The 19,705-nt window shown below is 49.1% G+C and overlaps 1 protein-coding gene across 1 annotated transcript in view; it reads left to right on the forward strand.

Moving 5' to 3' along the window:
• Positions 1-19,705, forward strand: part of LOC142312666 (uncharacterized) — a 62,005-nt gene that overhangs the window by 26,639 nt on the left and 15,661 nt on the right. The window contains exon 6 of the mRNA XM_075351662.1: positions 12,235-12,275. Within this exon, the coding sequence (XP_075207777.1) occupies positions 12,235-12,275 (41 nt within the window). The remainder of the gene's footprint in view (positions 1-12,234; positions 12,276-19,705) is intronic.

Here is a 19,705-nt window from a genome sequence, read left to right on the forward strand (position 1 = left end):
GGCGGGCAGGTACCAATTAGAAAAAGTGACATCATTAGACACATAATTAATTCAAAACCCATTTAAAAACTTGATATGACATAATACATAACCCTATCAGAATGTTAAAATAATGATAAAAATAAAATAGTATTAGTGTAATAGAAAAAAAAGGAAGAAAAAAAAATGAAACAAAAAAAAAAAATCACAATTACTGCGGTTGACACTAAAAGTGTCAAAAAGACATTTGAACTTGTGGAGGGTGGGGTGGGATGGGGTGTATAGTTGATTAATGGTCTTGAGTAGTGATGGGCAGACCCCGACTGTAAAAGTTCAGATCCACGTGGGTTCAAAAGTATCCGAGCACCGACCCGTTCTCAGGGAACTCTGGGTAATGATCCGGGTCTGGCAACAGCGTGAGATATAGTTCTGACACATAGTAAATTTTGAGCCAGCAACCCTATGACAATTCCCCTCCCTCTACGAGGGGCCTCTGAATTCTCAGGACCAGGTCTCTTCAGATGACAACGATGGAATGCCCAAACCAGACTCTCTGAATAGACACCAGTGGCAGGCACCCAAGTCCTTTCCTCAGTACCATAACACTGCCAACGAACCAGGTACTGTAGATAGCAACAGACAAGCCGAGAATCAACAATTTTCAATACCTGTTATTCCAAAGAACCATCAACCAAGACCGGAGGTGGGGGAATGGGAAGAGAAATTCCTGAACCCACAAATTTCTTTAACAGAGACTTGTGGAAGGCATTATGGATTTTATATGATGATGGTAAGGCCAGACGGAAAGTCAACGGGTTGATGACAGCCGTAATTCTGAATGGACCGATGAGACGAGGACCTAGTGTACCTTCACTTAGGGTGCCTTACGCTTAAATGTTTTTTGTGGATAACCACACCAGATCACCATGCACAGGTCCACACCTGGCACACGTCCACATTCAGCCACACGCTTATACTTAGAGCCCATGCTAAGCAAGTGTTGTTCAATCTTTTCCCATGTAGAAAATAATGCAGAGCCCAATTGGTCCTCTGCGGGTACCCTGGAAGAGTGTTCTTTATGAAAAGTACAGAACTAAGGATGGTGACCATAGGCACAAAAAAACAGGAACACACCAGAAGACTCGTGGCGGTGAATATTGATAGCAAATTCAGCCAGAGAAAGAACCACTCCTCCTGATTAGAGTTGAGCGCGGTTCGAGGTTCTCCAGTTCGCGGCTCGAGTAATTTTGGGGGCTGTTCTAGATCGAACTAGAACTCGAGCTTTTTGCTAAAGCTCGATAGTTCTAGATACGTTCGAGAATGGTTCTAGTAGCAAAAAGACAAGCTAATTACTAGCTGGCTTTCCGCTGTAATAGTGTAAGTCACTCTGTGACTCACACTATTATGAAATTTCAGTGTATAGTGTGCGGGAACAGCGCATTCAGATCACTGCTGTTTGTATAATGGCCATTCGCCATTTTTTTTTTTCCTTGTCTTCCTTCCCTAAGTGCGCGCGTGTAGTGGGGCGGACCAGCATGTCAGCCAATCCCAGACACACACACAGCTAAGTGGACTTTTAGCCAGAGAAGCAACGGCATGTGTGATAGGATGTCCATGTCACATGTCCCTGCATTATAAAAACGAGTATCTGCCCGTCCGGACGCCATTATCTCTTCTGCGTCTGAGTGTCAGTCACCGCCGGCATAGCTCCTGTCTCCGATACTGCTGTGTACGCTCTATACACAGCGCTATACAGAATAGGGATAGAAGTTTCTTTCAGCCCTTCTAAGGGCTAATACCGGCAGGGTCAGAGCCATAGGTGACAGTCAGGGCAGTGAAAACAGATTTTAACAGCTACACAAGATGACAGCGTCTGTGTAGCTAAGGTCAGGGATTTCCTCGCTGCATTTCCCCATTAGGAGGGATAGAAAGGGAGGCTTCCTTTCCTCTACCCAGACCCACAACCCTGCCACTGTACCCTCCTGCCCTTTGCACACTCAAACTCATTGTTACTAAGCCATTATACTAGCAAACACTGAGTAAACTTAGTGGCATCCTAAACGTGGCTGTTGGACTTCTGTATTGTCCCACTAGTGCAAAGATATTTGCAGCACGTCTGCCTGCATTGCACACTCAAACTCATTGTTACTAAGCCATTATACTAGCAAACACTGAGTAAACTTAGTGGCATCCTAAACGTGGCTGTTGGACTTCTGTATTGTCCCACTAGTGCAAAGATATTTGCAGCACGTCTGCCTGCATTACACACTCAAACTCATTGTTACTAAGCCATTATACTAGCAAACACTGAGTGAACTTAGTGGCATCCTAAAAGTGGCTGTTGGACTTCTGTATAGTCCCACTAGTGCAAAGATATTTGCAGCACGTCTGCCTGCATTGCACACTCAAACTCATTGTTACTAAGCCATTATACTAGCAAACACTGAGTAAACTTAGTGGCATCCTAAACGTGGCTGTTGGACTTCTGTATTGTCCCACTAGTGCAAAGATATTTGCAGCACGTCTGCCTGCATTGCACACTCAAACTCATTGTTACTAAGCCATTATACTAGCAAACACTGAGTAAACTTAGTGGCATCCTAAACGTGGCTGTTGGACTTCTGTATTGTCCCACTAGTGCAAAGATATTTGCAGCACGTCTGCCTGCATTGCACACTCAAACTCATTGTTACTAAGCCATTATACTAGCAAACACTGAGTAAACTTAGTGGCATCCTAAACGTGGCTGTTGGACTTCTTTATTGTCCCACTAGTGCAAAGATATTTGCAGCACGTCTGCCTGCATTGCACACTCAAACTCATTGTTACTAAGCCATTATACTAGCAAACACTGGGTAAACTTAGTGGCATCCTAAACGTGGCTGTTGGACTTCTGTATTGTCCCACTAGTGCAAAGATATTTGCAGCACGTCTGCCTGCATTGGACACTCAAACTCATTGTTACTAAGCCATTATACTAGCAAACACTGCTGCCAGTTTAAGGGCCGTAGTTGCATTGTCAGGGATAATTATTGTTGTTTATTCTGCTGTTAATAAAGCTAGACCACCGCTGAAATCTACACCACCTCTCAATTTTTACTACCACATTTTAAGTGCACAATCTTGTCACAATCAAAATTAGTGGCAAAATGATAGATGCTGGTGGAAAGGGGAAGAGGCGTGTTGGAAAAGGAAAAAAAGGGTTTGTCCATGGGGAAGGTGGCAAAGCTCCATTAACATCTGCTGAAGATAGACCATCTTCCAGCAAAAGTAAGATGTCTACTACTTACCGTGGACAATCCGATGTGCTCCCTTTTTTACGGACACGAACAACTGGAACAAAAGTAGATGATGGCCAAAAACGGAAAATGCTTGAATGGATCTCAAGTGGTTCAACAAGTGCCCTCTCCGCCACCTCAACTACCGCATCCAAAAAACACCAGTCCTCTGAGTTGTCAGCCCAATCACACTTGCATTCTCCCAGCTCTGAAGTCTCCATCCGCCCTGCACAGTATGGTGGAACTGAGATGGCTGAGTCTGCAGAGCTGTTCAGTCACACTATAGCCTGGGAATCAGAGGTCTGCTCCCAAGCTACTACAGTGAGTACAGACCAGGAAATGGTCTGCAGTGATGCCCAGAACCTTTGTGACTCAGATTCAGGCCGTGATGACCAAGTTTCTGAGCATAATGTTGACCCTTATTCACAAACTGAAACACCTGTGGTAATAGACAATGAGGAACATACTGATGACGATGAGACGCAGATACCAGATTGGGATGACAACTTAAATATTCGGTCAGGGCAAGAAGAGGCTCGGTCTGAGGGTGAGGGGAGTGCAAACACAACAATTGATGAGGAAGTTCTAGATCCCACCTACTGTCAACCCACAGTCAGGCACTCGAGGAGGTCAACAGAGACGGTGGAGGAGGATGCAACTGACGACGAAGTTACCTTGCGCCTTCCTGGACAGAGTCGGAGTACTGGTAGCACGTCTACAACTGCATCCTCAGCCACCACTGTGCCTCTGAGCACTAGTCGGGGTGGATCAGCAGGTCGCATGCCCTCTAAGCCTTGCCTAGCCTGGTCCTTTTTTGACATAACAAAAGATCGCCCAAATTATGTGATCTGTAAAATTTGTCGTGATTCTGTTAGTAGAAGGCAAAACCTCAGCAGTTTGACAACTTCTTCCATGAATCGTCACATGAATAAATATCATATGACCCAGTGGGAAGCTCACCGTGCTGCAATGCGGCCTAGCGGAGCGAACCATCCACCGCCTGCCCCTTCCAGTGCATCCGCGCGCTCTTCATCTTCTAGGACTGTGGGGACAGCTGTTTTCCACGCACAACTTCCACCACTGTAACCGCAACAGGCAGTTTGCTTGGTAGGTCGTCAGTTGGTTTGGAAGGGGAAACAAGTACGTGTGTACAGCTCTCTCAGACATCGATAGCACCAACGTTGGATGAAGGCGACATCATGTCTACGCCTGCACTTTCCTCACAAAGCTGCATTTTTCCAGGGACACCCTACTCAACACCGTCTACACACAGCAGCCAGATCTCTGTCCCTCAGATGTGGACAAATAAAAGGCCATTTCCTGCGACCCATGACAAAGCTAAGAGGTTGACTTTATCCCTCTGTAAGCTCTTGGCTACCGAAATGCTGCCTTTCCGCCTGGTGGACACACAGGATTTTAGAGACCTTATGTCTGTCGCTGTGCCCCAGTACCAGATGCCCAGTCGCCACTACTTCTCTAAGAAAGGTGTGCCCGCGCTACACCAGCATGTCGCACACAACATCACCGCTTCCTTGAGAAACTCTGTGTGTCAACGGGTGCATTTCACCACCGATACTTGGACCAGTAAGCATGGACAGGGACGTTACATGGCAGAAGGAATCACGCACCCCTCATTACTATGCTGGCAGCAGAGCGCAACGGCATCAGGCGGTCTTTAGCTTGACATGTCTTGGAAATAGGAGTCACACAGCGGCTGAGTTGTGGGCAGCTCTGCAGACTGAGTTTAATAAATGGTTGTCTCCACTCAACCTGCAGCCTGGTAAGGCCGTGTGCGACAATGCTGCAAACCTGGGTGCGGCCCTTCGCCTGGGCAAGGTGACACACGTGCCTTGTATGGCTCACGTGTTGAACCTTGTTGTCCAGCAATTTTTAACACACTATCCCAGCCTAGATGGCCTTCTGACCAGGGCACGAAAACTGTCTGCTCACTTCCGCCGTTCAACTGCCGCAGCTGAGCGACTTGCATCGCTCCAGAAGTCTTTCGGCCTGCCGGTTCATCGCCTGAAATGCGATGTGCCGACACGCTGGAATTCGACTCTCCACATGTTACAGCAACTGTGGCAGCACCGCCGAGCCCTGGTGCAATACGTCATGACGTATAGCCTGGGCCAACGAGATGCAGAGGTGTGGCAGATCACCCTGATGGAGTGGTCTCAGATCAAGAACCTATGCACCCTTCTGCTCAGTTGTCGACATGGCGACGAATATGTTTAGCGCTGACAATGCCATTATCAGCATGACAATTCCAGTCATTTACATGCTGGAGCACACGCTAAACACTATTCGGAGTCAGGGAGTGGGACAACAGGAAGGGGAGGAACTACAGGAGGATTCATATGTGCAAGACACAACAACATCACCAAGGTCCAGACGTTTATCATCACCAACGCGACAGGCATGGGGGACAGAGATCAACAAGGGCGCATGGTAGCAGGCGAAATGTTGAGGAAGGTGCAGGAGAACATGAAGAAATGGAGGACGAACTGTCCATGGACATGGAAGACTCAGCGGATGAGGGAGACCTTGGTCAAATTTCAGTTGAAAGAGGTTGGGGGGAGATGTCAGAGGAAGAAAGAATGGTTAGCACCTCTATGCCACAAACACAGCGTGGACTTGGTCCGCATGGCTGCGCAAGACACATGAGCGCCTTCTTGCTGCACTACCTCCAACATGACCCTCGTATTGTCAAAATTAGAAGTGATGATGACTATTGGCTTGCCACACTATTAGATCCCCGGTACAAGTCCAAATTTTGTGACATAATTCCAGCCATAGAAAGGGACGCACGTTTGCAGGAGTATCAGCAGAAGCTGTTACTCGATCTTAGCTCGGCTTTTCCACCAAACAACCGTGCAGGTGCAGGGAGTGAATCTCCCAGTTGTAACTTGACAAACATGGGACGGTCTCGTCATCTTCAACAGTCTACCCGTACCAGTAGCACCGTATCTGGTGCTGGTAACAGCAATTTTATGGAATCTTTTCATAATTTTTTTAGACCGTCCTTTGCAAGGCCACCAGAGACAACAAGTCTGACACATAGTTAACGGCTGGAGAGGATGATACAGGAGTATCTCCAAATGAACATTGATGCCATGACTTTGCAAATGGAGCCTTGCTCATTTTGGCCTTCAAATCTTGAAAAATGGCCAGAGCTCTCCACTTACGCCTTGGAGATTTTGTCGTGTCCAGCTGCCAGCGTTGTCTCTGAACATGTCTTCAGTGCTGCTGGGTGTGTGCTGACAGATAAGCGCACGCGTCTGTCCAGTGACAATGTGGACAGACTGACGTTCATCAAACAAGTCATGGATCCAGAAGGAATTTACTACCCCTGTATCATCCTGGGGAGAGTAAATTGTGGATTTGGAATGTGCTTGATGCAAATCAAAACATCCTGTTTGCAACTGGGGCACAAGTGCTGCCACTGATGGGGTGTCTGTGTGGCCCAATTTTTGGAAAAAAGGGAGACTCTGCTTGGAGTAACCCTTGCTTACATTGTTTTTAAAAATGATCCAAGATGAACAGAGCTGGGATCAGGAAAGACTTTGCTACCTACCCCGGGGTCATCCTGGGGACGGTTAAGTATGGCATATTTTTGAATGTGCTTGATGCAAATCTAGCTGTAAAGTGTACAACTGGGGCACAAGTGCTGCCACTGATGGGGTGTCTGTGTGGCCCAATTTTTGGAAAAAAGGGAGACTCCGCTTGGAGTAACCCTTGCGGTGTTTTACATGATTTTAGAAGGGCGTGCCATGCCTATATCTGTGTCTCCTCCTCTTTTTCCTTGTCCAGCTCTTTTGTTTTCGCATGAGTATATTTCCTTGTCACTTTCCCATGTGTTTGTGTTGTGTTGTGAGTTGTTTGTCACCTTTTGGACACCTTTGAGGGTGTTTTCTAGGTGTTTTTATGTGTTTGTGATTGCCTGCCATTGTTTCCTATGCGGTTCGAGTTCGGTTCGTCGAACGTTCGCCGAACTGAACTCGAACGAGACCTCCATTTGACGAACCGAACTCGAGCCGAACCACGACCGGTTCGCTCATCTCTACTCCTGATTATCCAAAACAAAACAGCGCAAATACTGCTCCAAGTTTTGATTCATGCACTCTCTTTGTGGATGGAACGCTGATGAGTGAGATAATTTCATCTCTAAGCGAGATCAGAATGCCCTCCAAAAATTGGCAATAAATTGAACACATATACATCAGATACAATATCATATGGGAGTCTGACAATTTCACAAATAATTACCTGCACTAAAATCTTAGCATTGGGTAAAGATGGTAGGGAGATAAAATGTCTTATTTTGGAAAACCTGTCAACTACAACAAAAATAACAGTATTACCAGCAGAGGGAGGAAGATCTGTAATAAAATCAATTGAAATATCCGTCCAAGGTTTGCGGAAAACACTCAATGGTAGCAAACAACTTTGCGGATAAGAGTACGTTGCTTTAGAACGCATACAGGTGGCACAAGTGTGGTGCCTCTGAGGCTTCGGTCGCCACAGAGTATTGCAGCTCATTTAGTTGCAGTATTCACCTCGAGGTAAGGAGGGGGTTAATCACCGGTGTCCCACAAAAACACTTTACATAAAGCTTAGGAGCCTCTCTCTGGGGAGCTATACTAGGGTAGGCAGGGGGTTGGCTATCGCAAAGCATGGGAATTCCCCAGTCACTAGGACAACCAGCCGGGGGGCGGGTTCCACTTGGGGTAGAAATAGGAGCACACTCAGACAATCACTAGACAGTAGTGATGGGCAGTCCGGCTCTTTTTGGTGATCCAATTCCCATGGCTTCGCTCACCAAAAAGAGCCGGATCTTTCAGCTCGTTCTCGGCTCCTTTGTTAAATATGTGTTCACTGCAGGTGAACACATATTTAAGATTATAGTAACGGCGTAAAAGCCCCGCCCACCCGTGGATAAGCCCCGCCCACTTGCAAGCACCCAATTATATTGCTGAGTAGGCGGAGTTTAGCTGCGGGTGGGCGGGGTTTTGATGGCGAAAAGAGCCGTTTAGATATTTTAGTGGCTCACACTGGTGATCCGACTCCTGTCCTTCACAGCGGGGAGCCGGATCTTTGTGTCAGATCGTTCGCGACCGAAACATCACTACTAGACAGTCTACTTGGGACACCAGTTCTGGGACACCTTCGCTTCCTTCTCTCTTCACGGGGCCTGGGCCTGGGGGTGTACCGCTCAACCCAGGTGCCTCACAGCTACAAGGACCACTCTGACAAGGGACTTTTCTTCTTTCCAACACCGGTGACTTCTAACTTATCCGGGGTCAGCGGAGCCCATCACAGCGGGCGACAAGTACTAACAGGGCGAGCAGCACAGCACAAAAAGTGAGTAAAGACACCTGGAACCGCAGCAATAGACTCTGTCTCTTGATTTCCGCCGCCGCCGCCCCGTGCCTTGGCGCCAAGTACCAACACTACTCGTCACATCATCTTCTCTGGGCCCCGCTCCACCTGTGGGGAACGATACCATCCCTGGCTGCTACTACCATCCGCCCCGGAGGACAGCGACAGCAGTGGCAGTTAAATCCCTGGCCGCATACCACAGGTGGTGTCATGATATTCATCCTACTACTACTCCCATAATCTTCCCTCTTTATTGCTGTACAGTCATGGCCAAAAGTTTTGAGAATGACACCAAAATTATATTTTCACATGATCTGTTGCCCTCTGGTTTTTAATTGTGTTTGTCTGATGTTTATATCACATACAGAAATATAATTGCAATCATATTATGAGTACCAAAAGGTTATATTGACAGTTAGAATGCGTTAATGCAGCAAGTCAATATTTGCAGTGTTGACCCTTCTTCTTCAGGACCTCTGCAATTCTCCCTGGCATGCTCTCAATCAACTTCTGGACCAAATCCTGACTGATAGCTGTCCATTCTTGCATAAGCAATGCTTGCATTTTGCCAGAATTTGTTGGTTTTTGTTTGTTCACCCGTCTCTTGATGATTGCCCACAAGTTCTCAATGGGATTAAGATATGGGGAGTTTCCAGGCCATGGACCCAAAATCTCTATGTTTTGTTCCATGAGCCATTTAGTGATCACCTTTGCTTTATGGCAAGGTGCTCCATCATGCTGGAAAAGGCATTGTTGGGCGCCAAACTGCTCTTGGACAGTTGGGAGAAGTTGCTCTTGGAGGACATTCTGGTACCATTCTTTATTCATGGCTGTGTTTTTAGGCAAGACTGTGAGTGAGCCGATTCCCTTGGCTGAGAAGCAACCCCACACATGAATCGTTTCAGGATGCTTAAGAGTTGGCATGAGACAAGACTGGTGGTAGCGCTCACCTCTTCTTCTCCTAATAAGCTGTTTTCCAGATGTCCCAAACAATCAAAAAGGGGATTCATCTGAGAAAATGACTTTACCCCAGTCCTCAGCAGTCCACTCCCTGTACCTTTTGCAGAATATCAGTCGGTCCGTGATGTTTTTTCTGGAGAGAAGTGGCTTCTTTGCTGCCCTCCTTGAAACCAGGCCTTGCTCAAGCAGTCTCCGCCTCACAGTGCGTGCAGAAGCACTCACACCAGCCTGCTGCCATTGCTGAGCTAGCTCGGCACTGCTGGTAGTCCGAGCCCGCAGCTGAAACAGTTTTAAGATACGGTCCTGGCGTTTGCTGGTCCTTCTTGGGCGCCCTGGAGCCTTTTTGGCAACAATGGAAGGTCTCTCCTTGAAGTTCTTGATGATGTGATAGATTGTTGACTGAGGTGCAATCTTTGTAGCTGCGATACTCTTCCCTGTTAGGCCATTTTTGTGCAGAGCAATGATGGCTGTACGTATTTCTTTAGAGATAACCATGGTTAACTGAAGAGAAACAATGATACCAAGCACCAGCCTCCTTTTAAAGTGTCCAGTGGTGTCATTCTAACTTAATCATGACTGATTGATCGCCAGCCCTGTCCTCATCAACACCCACACCTGTGTTAATGGAACAATCACTGAAAAAATGTTAGCTGCTCCTTTTAAGGCAGGAATGCATTGATGTTGTAATGTGTTTCGGGGGTTGAAGTTCATTTTCTTAGCCAATATTGACTTGGCAAGTAATTACTGTTAAGCTGATCACTCTTTATGACATTCTGGAGTATATGCAAATTGCCATTAGAAAAACTTAAGCAGTAGACTTTGTAAAAATTAATATTTGTAGCATTCTCAAAACTTTTGGCCATTACTGTACACCTCGGGGCACGAAGCCGGGCAGGCCACCGCGACAATCGAGATTATCACACCAGCCCGGTGACGAGTAACTCAGGTATGATACACCCCCGTGCCTGAATACCCCTGCCCCTGGGTGCTACACAAGCTGACACATAGGACACCATATCCCTCCGGATTTTGGGCCACCAAAAATGACATAATACAAAATCCAGAGTTCCATTCACCGCAGGGTGACCAGCCAGGACCGAATCATGATGTTCCCCAAGAACCTTAAGACGAAGATTCAGAGGGACAAATAGCTAGTTAACTGGGACCCCTGATGGTGCCTCGTCCTGAGCTTCTGCAATCTTAGATTCCACCTTGGCACTGAGCGCCGATGCCACTACCTTTTGCAGGACGGGCACCAATTCCTCACAAAGTTTCCCACCCCGGAAAACTCCTGAACAGAGCAGCAGCCTTCATGTTTTTGAATCTGGAAAATAAGTAACAAAAAATATAAACCTATTAAAAAATAAAGACCAATGGGCTTGTCTCAGTGTGAAATGTTTTGCTGACTTGAGATAAAGGAGATTTTTATGGTCCATAGTTACAGTAACCGGATGATTAGCTCCCTGCAAAAAAAAGTGTCACCACTCTTCAAATGCCAACTTAAAAGCATGTAACTCCTTATTACCAATTTCATAATTATGTTTGGCCGGAGATAACTTCTTGGAAAAGGAGGCACATGGACAAAGTTTGCCAATAGATGGACACTGAGACAATATAGCTCCCACCCCCACCACTAATGCATCAACTATCAACTTCCACCATGCAGGGATGAGATAAATCAGGCTGGATCAACACCGGTGCTAATGTGAAACATCTTTTAAGGCAATCAAAGGTGATGTTAGCACACTTACATGCTGCGACATCTCTCAAGCGATCTCGTTGGGGGTCACGGAATTTGTGACGCCCATGTGGTCGCTTTAGCGATGTCTTTGCGTGTGACACCTATGAGCGATTTTGAATCGTCGCAAAAACGGTCAAAGTCGCTCATCGGTGACATGCCCCCCTATTCTCGAATATCTCTGCTGCTCGGTGTACGAAGTAGTTCGTTGCTCCTGCGTCAGCACACATCGCTATGTGTGACACCACAGGAATGAGGAAACTCACCTTACCGGCAGCCGCCCGCAATGAGGAAGGAAGGAGGTGGGCGGGATGTTACGTCCCGCTCATCTCCGCCCCTCCGCTTCTATTGGGCGGCGGTTCGGTGACGCTGCTGTGACGTTGCTTTGATGCTGAATGAACCCCCCCTTAGACAGGAGGCGGTTCGCTGGTCACAGCAACGTCGCTAGGCAGGTAAGTAGTGTGACGGGTCAGCGCGATGTTGTGCGCCACAGGCAGCGATTTGCCCGTGTCGCAGCGTGTAAAGCGGCCTTTAGACCAGTTTATAAAGTCTGTACCTTTTTTTGTCATGTCAGTCAGCGGTATTGCAATGGCAGAATTTTTTTTAATAAACTTTCTGTAATAATTTGCAAATCCAGAAATGTTGCATCGCTTTCAGGTTCTCAGGATGGTCATAATAGAGTGCAACTTACAGGAATCCATCCTAAAACCAGAAACGGAAATTATGTAACCCAGAAACGGAAGTTCCTGAACGGCAAATACACATTTCTCTAATTCTGCATACAATTTGTTCTTCTTGAGAATCTGTAAAACCTGTTTGAGATATTTCAAATGTGAGCAAAAGTCCTGTGAATAAATGAGAATATCATCTAAGTAAATGATTTAAAAATTTTCCCAACAGGTGAAGAAATACATAAATCACAAAGTGCTGAAAAACTGCAGGTGCGTTAGTCAGACGAAAAGGAATCACCAGATTCTCATAGTGACCCTCCACTCATCTCCCTATCGTACCTGAATCAGATTATAGGCCCCCTGAGATCAAGTTTGGAGAACCATTTAGCATGGGAAATCTGGCTAAATGGGTCCGGAATGAGTGGCATCGGATACGGGTTGCAAACCATAATCTGGTTAAGCTCGTGGAAATCCAGACACAAACACAGTCCACCATCCTTCTTTTCGACAAAGAAAAAACTCGCAGCCACAGGGGATGAAAAAGGCCTAATGTGACCATTAGCCAAACTCTCTGTTATGTAGTCCTTGAGAGCTTTTCTCTCAGGGCCTGACAAATTATGCAATTTGCACTTGGGCAACTTGGCTCCTGGCTTTGACCTTCTGGTGCAGTCCTAAGGTCTGTGCGGTGGCAGCTCTTGACATCCCTCTTCAAAGAAAACATCATAAAACTCAGAAAAAGGCTTTGGAATACTTCTGGTTATCACAGGAATACAGATCCCTAAACAGTGCTGGTTACAGAAAGAGCTCCTTTTAGTTATGTCCTGGGTTTTCCAGTCTACAACCGGGTTATGCAATTTAAACCAAGGGAAGCCTAACATAATTTGTGCAGGAAGGTCTTTGAGTATATAACAAGTAATGCGCTCTGAATGGAGTACCCATATATGGAACTCCAACCCCAATACACATTCCCTAAAACCCTTGGGAGAGAGGTGATGACAGGACTGGATAAGTTATCCACCTCTAAACCTGATCGTCGATTATATTTGCACTTGGGCCACTATCAAGAAAAATCTTAACAGAGACCTCTTGGTCCCTAATTTTAACCTTGGCAGGTGACAAATACTTAGACACCATGGTAAAGGAAATACGTAGGCCCAGGTTGGAAGCCCTCAATCCCCCTGGACCTAATAGTGTTCAGATGTCCGATCTCTCTTAGGCACCAAAGGACAGGTACTAATAAAGTGTCCCTTTTTACCGCACTAAAAGGAAGTATCTCTCCTTTTAGGAGTAGGGGAATTGCTCCTAACGTAAGACGTCCCACCAAGCTGCATGGGCTCAGGCAAGGCCTCAAATGGTAATGCAGGTACAGCCACCCTGTCCCAGAGAGTCTTGGTACTATGAGACCTTTAATGGAACAGGCCGTCAATGCAGATTACCAAGGACATAGACGCGTCAAGAGAGTGAGGCGTCTCATACATATCCAACACCTCCTTTACCCTCTCGGGTATGCCCTGAAGAAACAGATTTATGAGAGCAGGGTTGTTCCACAGTGTGTCCATAGACCAGTGCTGGAATTCAGAGCAGTAATCCTCTGCCAGCCGAGTCCCCTGGTGCAGTGTACAGAACTTAAGGGGGCTTTACACACTGCGACATCGGTACCGATATCGCTAGCGAGCGTACCCACCCCATCGGTTGTGCGTCACGGGCAAATCGCTGCCCATGGCGCACAACATCACTTACACCTGTCACACGAACTTACCTGCCCTGCGACGTCGCTCTGGCCGGCTATCCGCCTCCTTTCTAAGGGGGCGGGTCATGCGGCGTCACAGCGATGTCACACGACAGCCGTCTAATAGAAGCGGAGGGGCGGAGATGAGCGGGACGTAACATCCCACCCACCTCCTTCCTTCCGCATTGCCGGTGGAGGCAGGTAAGGAGATGTTCATCGCTTCTGTGGTGTCACACACAGCGATGTGTGCTGCCACAGGAACGACAAACAATCTCGTTACTCACCAGACAATGATATTTGGTGTTTGGATAACCTCTCCAAAACCAACGATTTTTACCACTTTTGCGATCATTGTAGGACGCACGTACGTGTTACATGCTGCGATGTCGCTAACGACGACGGATGTGCGTCACAAACACCGTGACCCCGACGATAAATCGTTAGCGATATTGCAATGTGTAAAGCCCCCTTTAGACTTGGCTAGCAACCAAGGACGGAGAAAAACCAATCTACTTATACAAACACAGGTAACTCAGAAGGCAAGAAAAAAGACCATGCTTGAGGATTACCACTTAGAAGCAAGATCACAGTACCCACCTCACTCCTGGAGGAATTAGGATGCAGGCAAAAATACAATTTACATGCCTCCCTGCAGGTGACAAACTGGCTGTGATCTCCTGAAAACCTCTCTGGGAGTGGTAGCTTGGGTTCTGGAGCTCCGGCAACCAAAACGTATTGCGCCGGGCTAGCAGACTGAACATGTTGCTGAACTGGCCTCCCTTAATTCCATCATCTGGAGGGATAGTGTAGTGCCCCTGAATCCTTCAGCGAGCTACAAACTACTGCATCCCTCACCAGGATGCAGGGCCTACCCCTTAGGGACTCAGAAGACCAGTGCTGGTATCATCCAAACACTCCAAAAATCGCTTTTTTCTCCAACATGCCCCATAGAATGGTGTGACGCCCTGGACTAGCCAGGTAGTCACATACATAACAACATACACACACCCCCACCCTAGGCAGTTACAACAGTCAACCAAAAACCCTTGTTGCCTCCCTCCAGGGTCTGATGTCCATACCAGGTGGGGCGGAGCCAGGCAGTTGGCCCCACCCACCAAGGAGTTCACAGGCCTGGAGGCGGAAAAAGTGTCAGATGAGTTTTGGAGGTGAAAGTGAGAGGAGTAAACACTTCAGGTGTTTGGGTAGGAGCCCAGGCACTGACAGCAAGGTTGGCAGACGGTGGTGGCCGTCTGCAGAAGTTGGTGGAACTCCGCAGAGCCGTAAGGACCGGGGTCCGGTGTCGGCCCGCCGGTACCGGACCGGGGAACGGAGTGCAGCTAAGCACGCAGGGCCATCGGACTCCGACCAGGCTTGGAGCCGACGTCAATAGTCAAATCCGAATGTGACAGGAACCCCAGGGGTTTCCTAACAACCAAGTCCCGATTGAAGGCAACAGTCCACCCAGAAAGGATGTACAGCCACCGCCACAGGCTAGAGATCCAAGGGCCAGCGCCTGCGGGCAAAACGGGCTCCTACGGCACCTATATGCCGGGGAGCGGACTACCGGTGGGCAACCACAGGAGTCAAGAATATCTTCACAGGTGCAGGGAAAGACAGCCACCATCAGCCGTCCGGGGAGAGCACAACAACAACACTGCAGCCGGCTGCGGGACCCGTCCATCCGGGCGCTTTTGGCTTACCAACGACTCTGTCAGTGATTTTCTGAGTGAGTACACCAGTGCCGTCCGGCACCGTGCCGCGCAGTCCCTGCACCCCAGCCATCCGGCCTCCCCGTTACACCACCGGGCCCCGGGATCACCAACCCCCCTACCCACGGCGGGGACAACATGCTAGATGCACCCTACCATCTCTCCCGGGATCCCCGTTACCAGCAGCGGTGGTGCCATCATCACCATGTACCGTGGGTGGCGTCACGAACAATCTCCCTAAACATACCACCCCCTTTTCACTCACGGGTGAGGAGCGCTGCTCGAGTCCCCGGGTCCGGTCCACCACTCGAGCCACCGAGCAACAGCAGCAGAAGCCCCGGACCCGAGCGTGGCGAGCGCGTCCCCTCCGCCCGCGACAATTGTACCAGGCTAGGGTTGGACCAATGGATGGCCGTCTAGAGGTGGAGCCAGTCCACTAGACAACCAGGTGGGAGGGGAAGACAGTGGACAGCCAGAACACAGTTGAGCAGTGACCGTGAACGTGAACAGACGCACTGACAGGAGTAGACAGTGACCTGAGGGCCCAGTCGGTTAGTTGCCAGTGGAGTACGGTGGAGTACTCCCGAAACTAGGCACAAATGGGGTACAGGACCCTAGGTCAGGCAGAAGCTCCTGGCAGGCCTGATAACACCTGCACAGTGAGGGGACCATCAAGGACCTCATTGACCTTGAAGTTCGGCACTCAGTAGCAAGGGGAGAACCGGGGACAGGACCAGAGACTCCAACTCCACAGGGTTCACGCTACCACACTTTTTTCATATGGACTGCTGTAGAAGACAACCAGGAGGGGACCCCCAGCTGCTCTATGCCACGGGGACCCACCAACCAAAGGACAGGTGCAGGAGAAGAAGCCAGCAGGTCACTAAACCGGCACTGGGACTAAGGGGACCTGAAGATGAAACCAGCCAGCCTCGGGTGACCAGTTACCATCAGAAAGTGAGTAAAGAACCAGTTGCACTGAAACTCCTTGTGTGGCCTACCTTGTTCCGACACCCGTTACATCACCTACCCTCTAGGACCTGGCCGTGCTTGCGAAGGGCCTAACATCCAGGCTGCCACTAACACCAGCAGGAACTGTGCAGTGGCGGCTCCATCTACATAGCCACAAAACCACAAGTGGCGTCACGTGTGTGTCGCGGGCGGGGATGACGCCGCTGCTGCTGCGCTCTCACTAACGCTCGGGTCCGGCGCTACTGCGGCTGCTGCTCGGTGGCTCGAGCGGTGGGCCGGATCCGGAGTGAAAGGGGTGGTTGGTTTGGGGGATTTAGTCCATGACGCCACCCACGGGTCGTGGTGAAGATGGGTACCACCGCTGCTGGTGACGGGGATCCCGGGAGCGATGGTATGGAGCAGCTGGGATGTTGTTTTCCCCCTCCGTGGGTAGGGGTCGGTGGTCCCGGGGCCTGATGATGTGACGGGGAGGCAGGGTTGGTGAAGTGCAGGGTTGCAGGGACAGCGCGGCGCGGTGCCGGATGGCACGGGTGTACTCACTCAGTAAGAAACGTACAAAGTCCTCAGTAAACCAAACGGCTGGATGGACGGGTCCCGCAGCCGGCTGCTGTGTCTCTCCCTGGACAGGTGATGGCGGCTGTTTTTCCCTGCACCTTGATGTTCTCGTTTGACTACTATGGATCCCCAATGGTAGTCCGCTCCCCGGTATATGGGTACCGGAGGAACCCGTTTGCCCGCAGGCACTGGCCCTTGGGTCTCTAGCCTTATGCGGTAGCTGTATACCCTCACAGTGTGGGCGGTTGCCTTCAATCGGGACTTTTGCTGTTAGGAAACCCCTGGGATTCCGGTCACATTCGGATTTGACTATTGTCGGCGGCTCCAAGCCTGGTCGGGGTCCGATGGCCCTGCCTGTGTGTGCTGGCTTCACTTCGCTCCCCGGTCGGTACCGGCGGGCCAACGCCCGACCCCGGTCCTACGGTTCCGCATTGCTTCCCCACTCCTGCAGACGGCCACCACCGTCTGCCAAACGTGCTGTCAGTGCCTGGACCACAAATCCAGACACCCCAGTGTTCACTCCTCACTCTTCACTGCTCAACACTGAACTGTCACTTTTCCCGCCTCTGGGCCTGTGAACTCCTCGGTGGGTGGGGCCAACCGCTTGGCTCCGCCCCACCTGATGTGGACATCAGACACTGGAGGGAGGCAACAAGGGTTTTGTGTTTGGCTGGTGTCCCTGTCTAATGGGGGTGGGGGTGTTTGTGTGTTATCTGTGACCACAAAAATAAACAGATGGGGATAACCAAAACTCAAACTCACAGAAATCACTAATGGAGGTATAGACCCTACGGGATTTGGATGAAACTAAAGGAAATGAGGAAATAATCAGGCAAGAGTATTTCCACAAAACACCAAACAGCACATAGAAGTTCACCAGCAACTGGATAACTAAGCACAAGAACCAGGTTCGCAAAAAGCAATCATTGGCATGGCAGAATAGGCTCCATTATCTTAAAAAGGGTGGATGTGACTGTGATAGGTCTCCTGCAACATGTAACTCAAGCAGCAATCCACAGGTTAGCAGAAATTAAGTTCTGCAAGCCCGATTGCTAACAAGAGCACAGCTGGTTGACACCCAAGCCTGTCTGTGCAGCTCAAAAGCACCATTATGTGGCGTGTCCTAATCTGCTGTGTATGTTTTAGCCATGATTTCACCATTGCAGCCAATAAGGCTGCTTTCACACTTGCATTCAGCGCAATCCGCCGCTATGGAGAATATCTCAGTCCGTTAACGCACCATGCTATTCTCCATAGACTTGTATTGATGACGCACCGTAACGCAAGTGTCTATGTTGCATCCGCTGGACGACGCTGCGTCGTTATTTTGACGCAGCATCGAGTGGAGAGAACGCTGCATGTAGCGTTTTTTGGGTTGTTAAAATAACGCACTTTGACGGATTCCGTTAGAATCCACCAAGGTGTCTAATGATTGTCTATGGGGGCGTATTCCGCCGCAATGCACTAAGCAGCGGAATCTGCTGACGGATGCCATCACGTTCTACTGCGCATGCTCAGCATGTCCAGCAAAACGATCTAAATAATTTAAAATTACTCCTGGTCTCTCACCTCCCTCTCACCCCCTCTCTTATACTCACCGATCACCGGCGTGGTGCTGCACAGCTGTCACACTCCTCTGGCGGCTTCTCCTGCTTTTGAAAATGCCGGCCGCTCATTATTCCATCTCGTATTCACTGCTTTCCCCATCCACCGGCGCCTATGATTAGTTGCAGTCAGACACACCCCCACGCTGAGTGACAGCTGTCTCACTGCAACCAATCACAGCCTTCGGTGGGCGGGTCTATATCGTGCAGTACAATAATAAATAAATATTTTAAAAAAACGACGTGCGGTCCCCCCCAATTTCGATACCAGCCAAGTTAAAGCCACATGGATGAAGGCTGGTATTCTCAGGATGGAGAGCCCCATGTAATGGGGAGCCCCCCAGCCTAAAAATATCAGTCAGCAGCCGCCCCGAATTGCCACATCCATTAGATGCGACAGTCCCGGGACTCTACCCGGCTCATCCCCAATTTCTCTGGTGCGGTGGCAATCGAGATAATAAGTTAATGGCAGCCCATAGCTGGTTAATCATGGCAGGCGTCTATGAGACACATTCCATGATTAACCTGTAAGTGAAAGTAAATAAACACATACACCAGAAAAAATACTTTATTTGGAATAAAAGACAAAAAAACACCCTCTTTCACCACTTTATTAAAATCCACAAATACCCCTCCAGGTCCGACGTAATCTACGCGAAGTCCCGCGACGCATCCAGCTCTGCTACATGAAGCTGACAGGAGCGGCAGTAGAACACCGCTGCTCGCTGTGAGCTCCATGCAGCAACTGAAGGGAGTCACGCTGTCAGCGGGGACGTCACTGAGGTAATGCCTGTGTTTGTGCGGTGATGATGGGTGCGGTAGTGCCTGCGTGTGCGGTGATGATGGGTGCGGTAGTGCCTGCCTGTGCGGTGATAATGGGTGCGGTAGTGCCTGCGTGTGTGTTGATAATAGGGGTAGTAGTGCCTGCGTGTGCGGTGACGATGGGGGCGGTAGTTCTGGGGTGTGTGCGGTGATGATGGTGCGGTAGTGCCGAGGTGTGTTCAGTGATGATGGGTGCGGTAGTGCCGAGGTGTATGTGATGATGATGAGTGCGGTAGTGCTGAGGTTTGTGTGATGATGATGAGTGCGGTAGTGCTGGTGTGTGTGCGGTGATGATGGGCGCGGTAGTGC

Source organism: Anomaloglossus baeobatrachus, chromosome 5 (assembly GCF_048569485.1).
Source record: "Anomaloglossus baeobatrachus isolate aAnoBae1 chromosome 5, aAnoBae1.hap1, whole genome shotgun sequence".
In the NCBI taxonomy this organism is placed as follows: domain Eukaryota; kingdom Metazoa; phylum Chordata; class Amphibia; order Anura; family Aromobatidae; genus Anomaloglossus; species Anomaloglossus baeobatrachus.